Below are 16,559 nucleotides of genomic sequence, written 5' to 3'. Positions count from 1 at the left end.
GCATTTTGAGTGCAGTTTGAGTTTTTTATTTTTTTAAAAATATACTGTTATCATAGGCAGTTTGTACAAAAACCTTTCAATTGTACTCTAATAGTTATTTGACTGGAAAATTACAATGACTGCAATTCATATAGGTAATTTGGGAAAATCTGAGAAAATATTATTTGCATAATAATTTGGAACACAGTGTAAGAAGAATGAGGAGTCCTGGAAGTGATGAACTGGCCCACACAGAGCCCTGATCTCATATCATCCAGTCTGTCGAGGATCACATGAAGAGACAGAAGGATCCACACAAGCCTCATACACAGACGATCTGGGGTCAGTGGTCCAAGATGTTTGGAACAACCTCCTGCTGAGATCCTTCATAACCTGTGTACAAATGACGAGAAGGAGTGATGGAGGCGACGGATGGTCACCAGATACGGATGATGGAGGCGACAGCCGGCCACCAGATACTGATGATGAAGGTGACGGGCGGTTTCCAGATACTGATGATGGAGGCGACGGGTGGTCACCAGATACTGATGATGGAAGCGACAGCCAGCCACCAGATACTGATGATAGAGGCGACGGGCGGTTACCAGATACTGATGATGGAGGCAATGGGCGGTCACCAAATACTGATGACGGAGGCGATGGGCGGTCACCAGATACTGATGATGGACTTGACAGGCGGTCACCAGATACTGATGATGGAAGGCGACAGGTGCTCACCAGATACTGATGATGGACGTGATGGCTGGCCACCAGATACTGATGATGGAGGTGACGGGTGGTCACAAAATACTGATGATGGAGGCGAAGGCTGGCCACCAGATACTAATGATGGAAGCGACGGGTGGCCACCAGATACTCCCGGCCGGCACTCATCTCCCGGCCGGTACCAGCAGAAGGACCTCGACCGCCGGACCCATCTGCGGGACGGAGATGCAGCCGAGAGATGAGCGGCGCGAGGCGCTCATCTCCCGGCCGGTAGCAGCGGAAGGACCGCCGGCGTCGCTGACCTCCATGCGGAAGAGAGGACCGGGGAGCAGCGCTGCGGGTCGGGATACTTCTGCTGCGAGCGCCCGCTCATGTCCCGGGTTCTCGCAGCGGAAGTACCCGCACAGGCAGCGCCGCTCCCCGGTGCTCACCAAGACGATTCGATGATTGGTCGCGGTCTTCGGACCCGACCAATCACTGATCTTACCGCAAAAGTTAAAACACCGCTGTGCTGACTGGTCGCAGACGCTGCCCGCGACCAATCACCGATTTGGGCGCCACATTTAAATATCGGCCGCGACCAATCAGCACAGCGGTGTTTAAATGTGGAGCCAAGATCGGTGATTGGTCACGGCCGATATTTAAATTTGGCACCCAAATCGGTGATTGGTCACGGGCAGCGTCCGCGACCAATCAGCACAGTAGTGTTTAACTTTGGCGGCAAGATCAGTGATTGGTCGCGGGCCAAAACGGCGACCAATCACCGATTTGTGCGGCACATTTAAATAGCGGCCGCGACCAATTGGATGTCAGCGCCGCTCCCCGGTCCTCCCTTCACACCCTAGCCGCATGGATGTCAGCGCCGCTGCCTGTGCGGATAGTTCCGCTGCGAGAACCCGGGACATGAGCGGGCGCTTGCAGCAGAAGTATCCCGACCCGCAGCGCCGCTCCCCGGTCCTCCCTTCACACCCTAGCCGCTGATGTCCCCACAGTATCTGCATGATGTTACAAAGGTCCGGACATTTGTGTTAAAAATCGCTGATTGGTCGCTGGCGCTGCCCGCGACCAATCACCGATTTGGCGCCAAATTTAAATATCGGCCGCGACCAATCACCGATCTTGGCTCCACATTTAAACACCGCTGTGCTGATTGGTCGCGGACGCTATTTAAATGTGGCGCCAAAATCGGTGAATGGTCGCGCCCAGCGTCGGCGACCAATCAGCACAGCGGTGTTTAAATGTGGAGCCAAGATCGGTGATTGGTCGCGGCCGATATTTAAATTTGGCGCCCAAATCGATGATTGGTCGCGGGCAGCGCCAGCGACCAATCAGCGATTTTTAACACAAATGTCCGGACCTTTGTAACACCATGCAGATACTGTGGGGACATCAGCGGCTAGGGTATCAAGGGAGGACCGGGGAGCGGCGCTGCGGGTCGGGATACTTCTGCTGCGAGCAGTCGCTCATGTCCCGGCTTCTCGCAGCAGAAGTAGCGGTACAGGCAGCGGCGCTCCCCGGTCCTCACTAATACGATTCCCTGATTGGTCGCGCTCTCCGCACGCGACCAATCAGTGATCTTGGCGCTAAAGTTAAACACCGCTCTGCTGATTGGTCGCGGCCGCTGCCCGCGACCAATCACCAATTTTGGCGCCACATTTAAATAGCGGCCGCGACCAATCACCGATCTTGGCGCCACATTTAAACACTGCTGTGCTAATTGGTCGCGGACGCCAGCCGCAACCAATCTGCGAGATTGGCGCCAAATTTAAACAACGCTCTGCTGATTGGTCGCGGTGGCTGGCCGCGACCAATCAGCGAGATGGCCTGCAAATTTAAATGCCGCTCTGCTCATTGGTCACGGTGGCCGGCCGCGACCAATCAGCGATATAGGCTGCAAATTTAAACGCCGCTCTGCTGATTGGTCACCGGTGGCCGCAACCAATCAGCGAGATTGGTGCCAAATGTAAACACCGCTGTGCTGATTGGTCGCGGCCGCCAGGGACCGCTACCAATCAGCGATTTTGGCGCCAAATTTAAACACCGCTCTGCTCATTGGTCCCGGCCGCCGGCCGAGACCAATCAGCGAGATTGCCACCAAATTTAAACAACGCTCTGCTGATTGGTCGATTTTATCTCCAAATTTAAACAAGCTCTCCGGTCCTCACTAACACAGTTCGCTGATTGGTCGCGGCCGCCACCCGTGACCAATCACAGATATTGCCGCCAAATTTAAACACCGTTTTGCTGATTGCGCCCGGTCGGCCGCATACATATTCTAGAATACCCGATGCATTAGAATCGGGCCACCATCTAGTACTATTATAACAAGGGTTTTAATGGGATTATTATATAGTTTTAAATCTTCCTTAAGCACCTTTTTGTGAAGATTTAGCTATTTTATTTTCCGTACTGCTTAGCTGGTGGGACATGTGCGGTACATCTGACACACAATCTTTCCCTGCTCAATAGATGACGTCACGAGAATGAGTGATCTTAGCTCTTTATTTAACTGCGCATGCGTCATACTTTTACACTGCACATGCACAATCTCAGACTCAATATCAGGCAAGCTCATATATGACGTAGAACAGTACGATGCAGAAACGCTTAGGATATTTACATTTGACCGTATCCTATGTTGTTGCCTGGACTGATTCAGCAGCACTTTTAAAATTCCCCATATTTTTTAGAATTTCTCACCAGAGATTGCCAACCAATCTAGATTATGGAGACAGCAGCCGCAGTGATTTTAATCACAGCTGACCCAGTGACGTAAAGAAGGAACCTTATGAGCTTTTCAAGTGTTATGCAAAGATAGGTAGTGAAAAGGGAGGGTAACTAACATGATGAGGTGTGGTGGGCGATGAATAACGCTGCTTTGAGTTGCATTGGGCGGTGATGCATTGTAGCATAGTAACATCGTTTTTAAGGTTGAAGGAAGACTAAGTCCATCTAGTTCAACCCATAGCCTAACATGTTGATCCAGAGGAAGGCAAAAAAAAAACATGTGGCAAACACCAAGCTCCACATTGGGGAAAAAAACTGACTCCATACGGCAATCAGACTAGTTCCCTGGATCAACTGGATCAACGCCCTATCAAGGAATCTAGTATATATAACCTGTAATATTATACTTTTCAAGAAAGGCATCCATGCCCTTCTTAAATGTTAGTAGTGAATCACTCATTACAACATCATGCGGCAGAGAGCTCCATAGTCTCACTGCTCTTACAGTAAAGAATCCCCGTCTATGATTATGATTAAACCTTCTTTCCTCCAGACGTAGAAGATGCCCCCTTGTCCCCGTCTCAGGCCTCAGAGTAAAAAGATCAGTAGAAAGGTCTTTGTACTGTCCCCTCATATACTTGTACATAGTAATAAGATCACCCCTAAGCCTTCATTTTTCCGAACTAAATAACCCCAAGTGTAATAACCTGTCTTGGTATTGCAGACCCCCCAGTCCTCTAATAACCTGTCTTGGTATTGCAGACCCCCCAGTCCTCTAATAACCTGTCTTGGTATTGCAGACCCCCCAGTCCTCTAATAACCTTGGTCGCTCTTCTCTGCACCCGCTCTAGCTCAGCGATGTCTTTCTTATACACCGGAGACCAGAACTGTACACAGTATTCTAAGTGTGGTCGCACTAGTGACTTGTATAGAGGTAAAATTATCTTCTCCTCATGAGCATCTATGCCTCTTTTAATGCATCCCATTATTTTATTTGCCTTTGCAGCAGCTGCCTGACACTGGCCACTAAACGTGAGCTTGTCGTCCACCAATACACCCAGGTCTTTTTCAGTGACAGTTTTGCCCAGTGTTTTACAATTAAGCATATAATTATACATTTTATTTCCTCTGCTCAAGTGCATTACCTTACATTTATCCCCATTAAAGCTCATTTGCCATTTATCAGCCCAAGCTTCTAGTTTACATAGATCCTCCTGTAATATAAAATTGTCCTCCTCTGTATTGATTACCCTGCAGAGTTTAGTGTCATCTGCAAATATTGAAATATTACTCTGTATGCCCCCTACAAGGTTAACTGAGACCCAGTCTGTGTTTTCCATTAATAACCACCCTTTGTTTCCTATCACTGAGCCAATTCTTAACCCACTTACATATATTTCCCCCTATCCCCATTGTTCTCATTTTATGTATCAACCTTTTGTGTGGAACCGTATCAAAAGCTTTTGAAAAGTCCATATACACAACATCCACTGCATTTCCTTGGTCCAGTCCAGAACTTGCCTCCTCATAAAAGCTGATCAGATTAGTTTGACAGGAACGGTCCCTTGTAAACCCATGTTGATACAGGGTCATGAGGTTATTCTTCTTCAGATACTCTAGTATAGCATCTCTTAAGAAACCCTCCAGGATTTTACCCACAGTAGAGGTTAAGCTTACTGGCCTATAATTTCCAAGTTCAGTTTTTGTCCCTCTTTTGAATATTGGCACCACATTTGCTATATGCCAGTCCTGTGGTACAGACCCTGGTATTATGCTTTGCTGCCTTGAGTTGGTTTTTACAGAATTTATTTAATTTTCTGTATTTATTTAATGCCTCATCACTACCTACTTGCTTTAGTTCTCTAAATGCTTTCTTTGTGTCACTTATTGCACCCCTTACAGCTTTATTTTGCCATAGTGGTTTCCTCCTATTTCTAGCATGTTTATTCCCATAGGGTATATATTGTGCACAGGTCCTATTCAGGATGCTAATACCTATGGAGGTATAGATTGTTATGGTAAATATTTATACTTTGCTTTATTATTTAGACAATTCATAGATCTTTGATAATTTTGTATTTTAATATTAGCTTTATAAGTGTTATTCATAAATAACAGGGCATTGTATCTTCCATAGAGATGTCTTTGCATTACAGCTTTCCTTTGTTTCTGAAAGTATAGTAAACTAGATCTAGCCAGTCTCCTAAGGAATTCAGCAGAATACATAATTTACGACTTTGTTATTCCCAACTTAGATATCTTCCTTTTTAGGTAATGAAATGCATTAAGCCATTCCCACTTTCCTTATCTTTGTGGTTTGTAATAAAAAACTTGTGATCAGGCATCTGAGAGCAGACAAGCCTGGGACACAGACAGAATTGGTTGTGTTCTCTTGTCTCCGATCGATCGACTCCCTGATTTGATCAAAACTGGCAAACGTGTGAAACCTTTTGAGTTTCCCCTAAAACTTTCCATATAGGTTTCTCCATCAGTACGGAAGGTGCAAGTGTATCGTATGGGAGTTGTAGTAGAGGGATGACAGCAGGAGTAGTGACACGTCCCAAAGAAAAAATATTTTAAGATGAGCAAATGGCAAAGAGAAGGAATATGGTGTCCAAAGACATCAATGTGTTGTATTAATTTTATTTCTACATGTTACAAATTTTTTTAATGTTTTTTTTTAAATTCCCGGAAAACCACAAGACATTCTGGAGGCAGCAAGTCCTACAATGAAGCTCCACACCTGCCACATTTTCTACAAGACGGAACATTAAATTGGTTTCTCTTTCAAGTGAGTTCTTCGATGTACAATAAGACCTGAATTCTGACTAAAACATTTCCCACACAGCAAACACAAATATGGCTTCTCCCCTGTGTGGACTCTGAGATGATCCGCAAGTCCTGATTTACGGTTAAAACATTTCCCACATTCTGAACATGAATACGGCTTCACTCCAGTGTGATTTGTCAGATGTTTCATAAGACTTGATTTGTGATTATAACTTCTACTACATTCTGAACAAGAAAATGGCTTCACCCCTGCGTGAGTTCTCTGATGGCCTATAAGATAAGCTTTTCTATTAAACGATTTCCCGCACTCCAGGCATGTAAACGGCTTCTCTCCCGTGTGCTTTTTCCGATGCTCCACAAGACTTGATTTTTTACTAAAACACTTCCCACATTCTGAGCATGGAAACGGCTTTTCATTTCTATGTGTTTTCTCGTGCACGGTAAGATGAGATTTATTTTTAAAATGTTTTCCACATTCAGAACATTCAAAAATGCTGTCAAGTTCAGATCTTTTTTTGCCAAGCAGGAACTGATAATACTCCAGTTCATAAAAGGGAGATATAAGGAGTTGTTCCTGGGAGCCTCTCATCCATTCTTCATCTGAAAAAAGAATCAGAATTTTTCAGGAACAAAATTACTATTTTTTTTCATATTTTTTTTTTTTTTTTTTTAGGTAATAAACCCATACAGTGAGCAACAAATGAGAATGCAGTCAAGTCATATCAGAATACAGTCAAGGCAAATTTGCCCTCTCCCAAAACTATCTAGCGCCACATATTGGATGTAGCTACCTTATAAGTCAATACATGGGTTGCCATTTTCAATAGGTGTGATTAGTAAGATAGTTATCAGTGAGAAAGCAAAACTAATTTGCATACATGAGACAAAAGCTGTGGACATCACATAGAAAAACTGTTTTTTTTTTTTTTTTTTTTTTTACAAATGCTAGTTGTTACTTTAAGTTAATAAAATTGCAATAAATTTCAGACTTCATTTTCAGACCACCTAATCCAAGTTTCAGGTTTTTCCCTTGTGGGAGTGTCTCTCCCAGAAATATAGGCTCAGTACAGCTTCTATCCGGCACTTATTTCCACTACATATGCTTTCCTCCCTATCTGTAGCTTCTTTTCTTTGCCCTCACTGAGACTGTACATGCTTTCTTCCCTCTCTTGGATCTCAAGATTTATGTACAGCCCTCTCCTCCTCCTTGCTGCTATCTCTAACACTGAGCGAGGGGAGAGGGAGTGCAGAAAGAGCTCCTCAGTTCGTTCAGATGGCGCTAACAGATTTTTTTTAGACCAATCTGCTAGAACATTCTGCAGCAATAAAATGAAAGAAAATGTTTAATAAAGATTATATAGAAAATTGCTTAACCTTGCAGTTAGGAAGCATGGCATTTAAAGAGGACCTGTCACGCTCCATAAATATGTAATTTTTTTCTAGGTATAAGTGCTGCTGTTTTCCTGAATCCTGCGCTGTTTTTTTTTTTTTTTTTTTCTTCCTGCGCCTCTCCTTTCCTGAGATATGGCCTCCTTTTCCTTGTATAAAAATCTAGTCTTGTTAGCCAAAGGGGTTGTCCATTTGGCTAAAAAGACTAGATATATATACACAATAGGAAAAGGGGGCCATATATCAGGAACGGAGAGGCGAAGGGACACATGAAAAACAACGCCGGATTCAAGAGAACAGCGGCATTTACATCAAGCAAAATCACAAGTGACGGGTCTTCTTTAAGGCTAAAGGTACAAGAAACACTATTGATTGATTTTACCAAGTGACAGCTACAGTCCATAAGCCTGAAGACAACTCGATGTATTTCTTTTAGACCGCATCTGTAGCTGCATAGTTAAAATCAATTAGTAGCACTACAAAGTCTCAGTGTAGCCTTAGGGCCCCGTCACACTAAGCGATGCAGCAGCGATCCCGACAACGATACGACCTGTCAGGGATCATTGCTGCATCGCTAATACATCGCTGGTGAGCTGTCAAACAGGCAGGCTCACCAGCGATCAGGGGAGCAGCGATATCGTGGAAAGAATCGTTCCACGATGTCCTGCTCCCGTTACCAGCCTGCTGCAAGCAGGAGCAGGCTGGTAACTATGGTAAACATCGGGTTACTAAGTGCGCGTGTGCCCCTAGTAACCCGCTGTTTACCATGGATACCACTCTGCTACAGTGCGCGGGAGCCTCCGCGCACCGTAGCAGAGTGGTGTCCATGGTAAACAGCGGGTTACTAAGTGCGCGCGTGCCCCTAGTAACCCGATGTTTACCATAGTTACCAGCCAGATTGTTGGTCCCGCTGGTCACACACAGCGATGTGTGCTGACCAGCGGGAGGCCAACGACCAAAAAATGGTCCAGGACACTTTGCAACGATCAGCGACCTCACAGCAGGGGCCTGATCGTTGCAAAGTGTCACACACAGCGACATCGCTGGTGAGGTCGCTGGTGAGTCACCAAAACCGTGACTCAGCAGCGATATCGCTATGTGAGACGGGGGCTTTAGGGTAAAGTATCAAGAAAAAGTGCCAAATCCCTCCTCAAGATTCTTTCATTCTCCTTCATGCACAACTCATTATCTGCGTCTCTTCTAATCCCTTGTCTATATATTCTGCCAAAACTGCCTCAAAAAATGAACAATGGTCTCCTTACTAGAGAAAAAGTGTATGTACTACATCTCTTTTGATGCATCTCAGGATTGTATAGTCTTGGCAGTAGCGGTCTGACATTGGTTGCTAAAAGTTAAGATTACAATTTATCTATATTTTATCAATATAAATCCCTACTTTATAAATGCTTATTAAATTAATTATTAAAAGGTTTAATTTCCAAAAACACAAAAGTTACTCCCTATAAGGGATAACTTGATGATTGTGGGGGGGGATCCGGTCACTGGAATACATAGCATTCCCAAGATTATAGCTCTGGAAGCCTGAGGTCTTCAGCCCAATCCTGAATGGAGAAGAGGCGCACATGTTTGGTCTCCGCTCCATTCATTGTCTATGGGACTGCCAATTACAGCGCTCATCCGCTTCTGACAGCCCCATAGATAATGAACAGTGTGTAGGTCGAGCATGCGCACCTCCTTTCCATTCCGATCAGAAAATAGAAATAAAGAAAAAAAAATTATCCAACAATATTCCTCTTAACCTTATAGTAAATGTAGAGATTGACTGATTCAACTCAAATCGAGGGGGAATTCCATGCGATATACATAAAACACTAGATCAATTGAAAGGTTCTTACCTTTCACAGATATGAGATTTTCTAGGCCACTCGTCATTTCACCATAACTTTCCTGTGATGATCGCACAAAGGAAATGACAAAAAGACAAAAAAAAGTGAGTCCTAATTTTTTTTCTCAAGGCTGAAGCATCTCCTCAAGTTCATGTTGAAGAGGACTTCTATGCTCTTCAACACCAGTTCTTAGATCAGCAACACGTCCGCCTTTACAGTAAAGAAGCCTTATGTCATGCGCGTCCTGCTGACAATCCATGGTCGCTTCACTAGCTCTTCCTTTGGATATACCTGACACCAGGAGGAAGTGAAAGAGCAGCAGCAGCTCTCACTTCTTCTGGATCTACGTTTCGTCTGAAGGAAGTGAGATTGAAGTGGCCCGGCAGTGGCCAATGATTGGCAGCAGGACGTATATGACATAAGAACGTCACGGGAGACCTGATGTCGACATTACTGGAACCAGAGGGGAGTACAGCCTGTTTTTATTTTCCATGGGGGGGGGGGGGGATGTTAATTGAGAAGGGGTTGTCCGAGTAGTGGACAACTCCTTTAAATCGCTGCTGGAGAGGAGTGATCTTTTACAGTATGAAAAACTACTCACAATATTTCAACATGGCTTCTTGAGACTAAATGCATTCAATAATTTTTGTTCTTTCCTCATAAAAGGAAGGGTCTCCAGTTTAGTTGCTACTCTTCGCCCTTTTTTCAACCTTGGGGCTTAAAACTAAATTGCAAAGTCTACATGTGGCTCTATTAACTTGCACCTGTTCACATTTGTCTTTCTGTTTGGAAGTGATGGTCAGTCTTTTGATATTCATAATACACCCCTTCATCTGACTGAACAGTCCCCCATCAGCCTATGGAGGTTTTAAATAAAGCTTTATCCTACTTGCCAATATAATTGTAGGCTTTCAGCCTGGGAGAAGTATCATGTTAGGTTAGGGTCCCAGCAGAGGAGGTACACCTTGTCGTTGGCTTTTGGGCACACATGAATTGGCTGATTTATTCGCTAAGTACCTTCATTTTTTAACGTTTTCTATAGCAGTAATACAATTCCAATTTCATATATTCAATGTTTCCATACTATAGCGATTCAGAGTGCAGCTTTAATTTCTTAGTTACATATAGTGTGGCTTTCTTAGCTTGCACCTGTTCACATTTGTCTTTCTGTTTAGAAGTGAGGGTCGGTCTTTTGATATTCAGAACCCATTTGTAGCCATTACCTAACATATTAAAAAAAAAAAAAAACAGAAAATAAAAATAGAGCATAGAGTATACTTTACGACGGCTGGAGGAGTTTATAGAAAGCTTACTATATCAATCTATAAATGATTTGGTGAAATTGCAGCTCAATCTACCTGATGATCCAGTTGAACAATTTGCATATTCTCTGGAAAACCATGGGGATATATAGGATAGGGACATGTTTCTAGTGGATTTCCCATACTTGATCCATCTATATGGAATAAAAACAGTGACAGAATAAATTATTTTTATCCAATGATCAGATGACTGGTGATTATATAGTAGGCGATCCACCAACCTGTTATCTCCTCTTTAATCAATAAAGGTCTCTCCGTCTCCAGGGATGTGATGGGCTGGTGATCTTTCATCATGATATCTTTATATCGATCCTTGTGTCCTTCTAAATACTCCCACTCCTCCATGGTGAAATAGACAGTGACATCCTCACACCTTAAAGGAACCTGAAACACACAATGATACCATCATCCTCCTGACACCATCATTGTATAATGTCCCAGCATTCCCAGCAGCCCTCACCTCTCCGGTAAGTAGCTCGGTGATCTTGTTGGTAAGTTCTACAATCTTTTGTTCGTGTATCAGAGATGGAAGTGTCGTCTCGGTGATGTCGCTCTGGGTCTTGCTCCTTCCTTCTGACATGGGAGTACCTCTCTTGCCAGGTGGCTTTTTCACTACTGTGTAATCCTGTGTGTGTGGCGAGACACTGATCACTTAGAATATATATTCTAATAAATCCTTCACCTTCCCCATCATTGACTTGCTTTATTAATAAGAGTGATGTCACGTGGATCTCTCACCTCTCCAGTTATCAAGTAGATTATCTCTAGGGTGAGGTCTAATATATCTGCAGCCATGTGGTTTCTGTGCTTGTCCATTGTTGGTGGGTCATTGTTGAAGAAAACCATTGTCTCTCAAAGAAAACTTTATCAGTGAGTGTTCCGTACCTAAGGAACCTGTGCAAAACATGGAGGACTGAAAGCAAAATAAAAACTTATACGATGTATATAGTATTGCCCTAATGGTCAATTGTAAATGGAAACTCCCAGCGTGCGACGTGAGGTAACTAAAGTGTCTAAAATACACTGAATAACCACTTTACTATAGACACCCATTTAGAAGCGGTTTGGACCTCCTTTGGTTTCGGAATTGCAGCAATTCATCATGTTCTAGATTCCATTAGCTGTTGAAATCACACTGCAGAAATATTGGCCCATGCGGACAGGATAGTTTCTCACAGTTGCCTCAGTACTCTGAACAGCCTGTTCTACCGCGTCCTGGAGATAGTCTATAGCCCGTGTAGGTAACCAGGAGATAGAGGTCCTGACTAGATCACAATGCTTTAAGCTTGCCATAGACTAGCGATTTTAGTTTCCGAACTTGTTGTAATTGATTGGTCCGTAGTCATTCTGGTTGAAGTTAAAACATCAAATCAGCATCTGAGATTTCTGACTTGACCCGTGAGCTGAACATCTATTGTTAAGGTGCAAATTTCTTAACCAACATTATTGGCCACTGCATCTGAAAACTACTGAGAATAGTACCAACACATTAGGTTGGATTTTTCCCAGATGGTCTTGTGATCGGTGTTACCTTGTCTGCATAGTAATCCGTTATAACGAATGACAAAATCCCCAGCGTACAATCGGTCTTAAGGTCCCGATACACAATAGACAAATGTTGACTAAATCCACCGATATCGATGGGTTTGGACGACACTAACCTGAGCGAGGATGACTGATCATTGGGGGAGATGTCAATTGGGCATGTACAATTTCAGACTGCCAATTCCTGTGTTGTCCTGAAGATAAACCACTGGTAGAGATGTTTGTTGGTGACTTAATCAGCTGAACGAGTGATCCTGTATATGGGAGACGAGGCCAAGATGGCTGTCGGCCAAGTAATTGTCCTAGGCATTGTTCGGCCGACACCCATCTAATGTGTTATGGCTGCCTTTAGCCTAAAAATATGTAGGCATTGGAGGCCTTTCTTTGAGTTTCTCATATAAGCAGACTGACACATCCATTCCTCCTTCGCAAATATTAATATTCTTAGTGTTTGTGCCTATGTGGAACAAATCTGTGCTAAAAAATAGTGAAAATATTGGTGAGAAATTTGTATAAATGCCATCTCTGAGATAAACAAGGATTGGTTTTGTTAAATGTGTGAAACACCATTAGTTTACCTCTACCACCCTAAAATTTTTTTACACCTGACCGGAAGGGTTCATGGATGTATGCTGCTTGCACCAAATTCTGACCTTCACATCAGTAATTATATCTGGATTCATCTGACCAAACAATGTTTTTTTAATGCTTTAGTAATTTAGTGTTTCCTTTTTTGATCCCTGGAACTTTTTGTTTCGATTAAACAGCAGGGATGCTGGAATTGGTCCTCATCAGAGCCTAGGGACAAGTTGTGCATTCAGTCTAATTCATTAAACACCAGGGTAGTAAGCATTTTTCTTGACTGTGCACTGCCTGTTCACCAGAACGATACTTCACATAATCGGACTTTTCCACTTGATGCTTTTCTATGATCACACCATCCTCAGTAAGGTTGGCAGGCTACGAAATACTTGCCCCGACTAGTCTACAGAACCAAAGCCCAGGTCTCTTTTGAAGTTGATCAGATCACTCAATCTTTTTTATTTGGATGTGGATTCACACTGAAACTAAATTTATAGAAAACTTATGCTGAACTTAAGGGTTATATGTCTAATTTCCATACAGGAAAGTTCTAATTGTTAAAAAGTATTTCTAATACTGGGTTTAAAGGAGTTGATAATTGTACATACAAATCAGAATAAGCAACAGCTCCAAGGTTGGGGAAAAATATGTATAATTAACCCCTTCATGACCGGAGCATTTTCATTTTTTAAATTTTCATTTTTTTGCTCCCCTTGTTCCCAGAGCCATAACTTTTTAAATTTTCGGTCAATATGGATGTGTGAAGGCTTATTTTTTGCGGAACAAGTTGCGCTTTTGAACGCCATCACAGGTTTTACCATATTGTGTACTGGAAAACGAGAAAAAAAATTCCAAGTGCGGTGAAATTGCAAAAAAGTGCAATACCATAGTTGTTATTGTTTTTTTCTACCACGTTCACTGAATGCTAAAACTGACCTGCCATTATTATTCTCCGGGTCATTACTAGTTTGTAGATACCAAACATGTATAGGTCCTTTTTTATTTTAAAAAAGAAAAAGTCGCGATTTTCCGAGACCTGTAGCGTTTCCATTTTTCGTTATCTGGGGCCGGGTGAGAGCTTATTTTTTGCACACCGAGCTGATGTTTTATTGATACTACTTTGGGGTAGATCCGATGTTTTGATTGCCCGTTATTGCATTTTATTGCAATGTTGCGGCAACCAAAAAACGTAATTCTGGCTTTTAGAATTTTTTTCTCGTTACACCGTTTACCGATCGGATTATTTTTTTATATTGATAGATCAGGCGATTCTGAATGCGGCGATACCAAATATGTCTATGTGTTTTTTTTTATTGTTTTATTTTGAATGGGGTGAAAGGGGGGTGATTTAAACTTTTATATACTTTTATTTTTTTTTATATTTTTAAAAACAATTTTTTTTTTTTTACTTTTTGCTTGCTTCAATAGTCTCCATGGGAGACTAGAAGCAGCAATTACCTGATCGGCTCTGCTACATACAGGCGATGAGCAGATCGCCTGTATGTAGCATATTTGCTCACTTGCTAATGATCGCCTGTGTGTAGCAGAGGCGATCAGACAATCACAGCTTCTAGTGTCCCATGGAGACTATTGAAGCAAGCAAAAAGTAAAAAAAAAAAAAAAGTTTTTAAAAATATAAAAAAATAAATAAATAAATAAATGTTTAAACCACCCTCCTTTCACCACATTCAAAATAAAATAATAAAAAGTCACATATACACCTATTTGGTATTGCCGCATTCAGAATTTCCCGATCTATCAAAATATAAAAAGAATTGATCCGATCGGTAAATGCTGTAATGAGAAAAAAAAAAATCCAAATTCCAGAATTATGTTTTTTTGGTCACCACAACATTGCAATAAAATGTAATAACGGGCGATCATAACATCGTATCTACCCTAAAATGGTATCAATAAAAACATCAGCTCGGTGCGCAAAAAATAAGCCCTCACCTGGCCCCAGATCCTAAAAAATGGAGACGCTAGAGGTCTCGGAAAATGGCAACTTTTTTTTTTTTTTTTTAACAAACTTTGGATTTTTTTTTCACCACTTAAATAAAAATTAACCTATACATGTCTGGTGTCTACAAACTCCTAATGACCTGGAGAATCATAATGGCAGGTCCGTTTCAGCATTTAGTGAACATAGTAAAAAAAAAAACAACTGTGGTATTGCACTTTTTTTTGCAATTTCGCTGCACTTGGATCCCCCCCCCCCTCCCGTTTTGCAGTACACTGTATGGTAAAACCAATGGTGTCGTTCAAAAGTACAACTCATCCCGCAAAAAAAAAAAAAAAAAGCCGTCACACGGTCATATTGACGGAAAAATAATAAAAAAAAGTTATGGCTCTGGGAAGAAGAGGAGTGAAAAACGAAAACGCAAAAAAAAAAAAGGAAAACGGCCCGGGTGTGAAGGGGTTAAAGAGGTTTGTCATAATTTTCAAAGATTCGCTAGACAAATGGTGTAAAAATAAATTTGAAAATTGCTCAGCCGGATAGTGGTGCGTTTCTGTGCACGACAGTCTCCATTATCACAATTCACCGTACTGTACACACACACACACGATATTACCGCTAACCCCGGCTGACAGGAACGAACTGCACTCATCTCTTACACTGCTGAGGTAAAATGAAAGCTGAGCTCTGATTGGCTGCTCTGTTAAGATGAAGGCTGAGCTCTGATTGGTCGCTATGGGCAGCAAAGACAGTTTTACTGCAAGACGGTTCTTATAAATGAGGCCTGAGAAGCGTCGTCCTGTACAGACCTCACGAGGGGAACGCGGGGCTGTGATGGTGGCCCGGCCTGTGCTTTCCCACAGCAGCAGCAGCAGCAGCAGCATCACCTCCCCCCTTTCCACTCCTCCATTATTAGCAGCAGCTGCATTGTGCTCCTTCCCCCTCAGGCTGCAGCATTCAGTCCCTTCCCCACAGAGAGCTGCACGTCCCCCCTTCCCTTCCCTCTCAGACCGGCAGGAGCACATGTGACGGTGGGAGCCGAGCTCTCCGGCCTCCATTCTTACCTCTCCTGTGGTCACTTCTGGCTTCCAGAGTCCTTCTCATGTAGGACCTGAAAATTGTTCTCATGTGACCGTGATGTCATCGCAGGTCCTTAACTCATTCTAGCCTCATCACAAAGCTGGCATCATCTGGGCTTTACCATGGAAACTCGGCGGAAATCTGCTCACCAGTCCCGGGCGTGTTAGTCGCTACAGTCAACCTGCAAAATTGCCTATTTTGTTCGATGTTTGCGTTTTTGTTTTTTTTCCTTCCTCCTTTCTTCAAGATCCATAACTTCTTCATCTTTTCCTGGTAACACAGACGTGTAAGGGCTTAATTTTTTTGCAGGACGAGATGTAGTTTTGAATGACACCATTCATTTGTATTGAAAAATGAGAAAGAAAAAGTTCTTTAGTAGGGTGAAATGGTGAAAATTTTATTTCACTTTTTATTTGTATAGCGATCATTGTAAAATGACTCAACAGCATGATTCTTCAGTTGAGAACGGTTATGCCAATTACTATTATTGTTTAACCCTTTTGCAACCTTGGGTTTTGTCGTTTTTGCTTTTTCGTTTTTTGCTCCCCTTGTTCCCAGAGCCATAGCGTTTTTATTTTTTGGACAATATGGCCGTGTGAGGGCTTATTTTTTGCG

The 16,559-nt window shown here is 42.8% G+C and overlaps 1 protein-coding gene across 3 annotated transcripts; it reads right to left on the bottom strand.

Annotated features, from left to right (window-relative positions):
• Positions 1-6,059: 6,059 nt before the first annotated feature.
• Positions 6,060-16,072, bottom strand: LOC141239556 (gastrula zinc finger protein XlCGF66.1-like). Of its 3 annotated transcripts, none has more exons than XM_073668547.1 (7): positions 15,929-16,072; positions 11,519-11,674; positions 11,241-11,405; positions 11,002-11,164; positions 10,817-10,914; positions 9,468-9,519; positions 6,060-6,822 (listed from the first exon to the last, which is right to left on the bottom strand). In XM_073668547.1, the coding sequence occupies exons 2-7, from the start codon at positions 11,624-11,626 to the stop codon at positions 6,203-6,205; spliced, it is 1,206 nt and encodes a 401-aa protein (XP_073524648.1). In that variant the 5' UTR covers positions 11,627-11,674; positions 15,929-16,072; the 3' UTR covers positions 6,060-6,202. The 3 variants fall into 3 exon arrangements, with proteins under 3 accessions (XP_073524648.1, XP_073524649.1, XP_073524650.1); XM_073668548.1 differs by having other exon boundaries at positions 11,519-11,693; positions 15,929-16,022; XM_073668549.1 differs by lacking the exon at positions 15,929-16,072 and adding an exon at positions 15,488-15,545.
• Between the last annotated feature and the right edge of the window lie 487 nt (positions 16,073-16,559).

The sequence above is a fragment of the Phyllobates terribilis genome, unplaced genomic scaffold, assembly GCF_046119375.1.
Source record: "Phyllobates terribilis strain yellow unplaced genomic scaffold, ASM4611937v1 Scaffold_2__4_contigs__length_985480577, whole genome shotgun sequence".
Lineage (NCBI taxonomy): Eukaryota > Metazoa > Chordata > Amphibia > Anura > Dendrobatidae > Phyllobates > Phyllobates terribilis.
The sequence above is the reverse complement of the archived record's forward strand: the minus strand, read 5'-3'. Positions and strand labels throughout refer to the sequence as shown.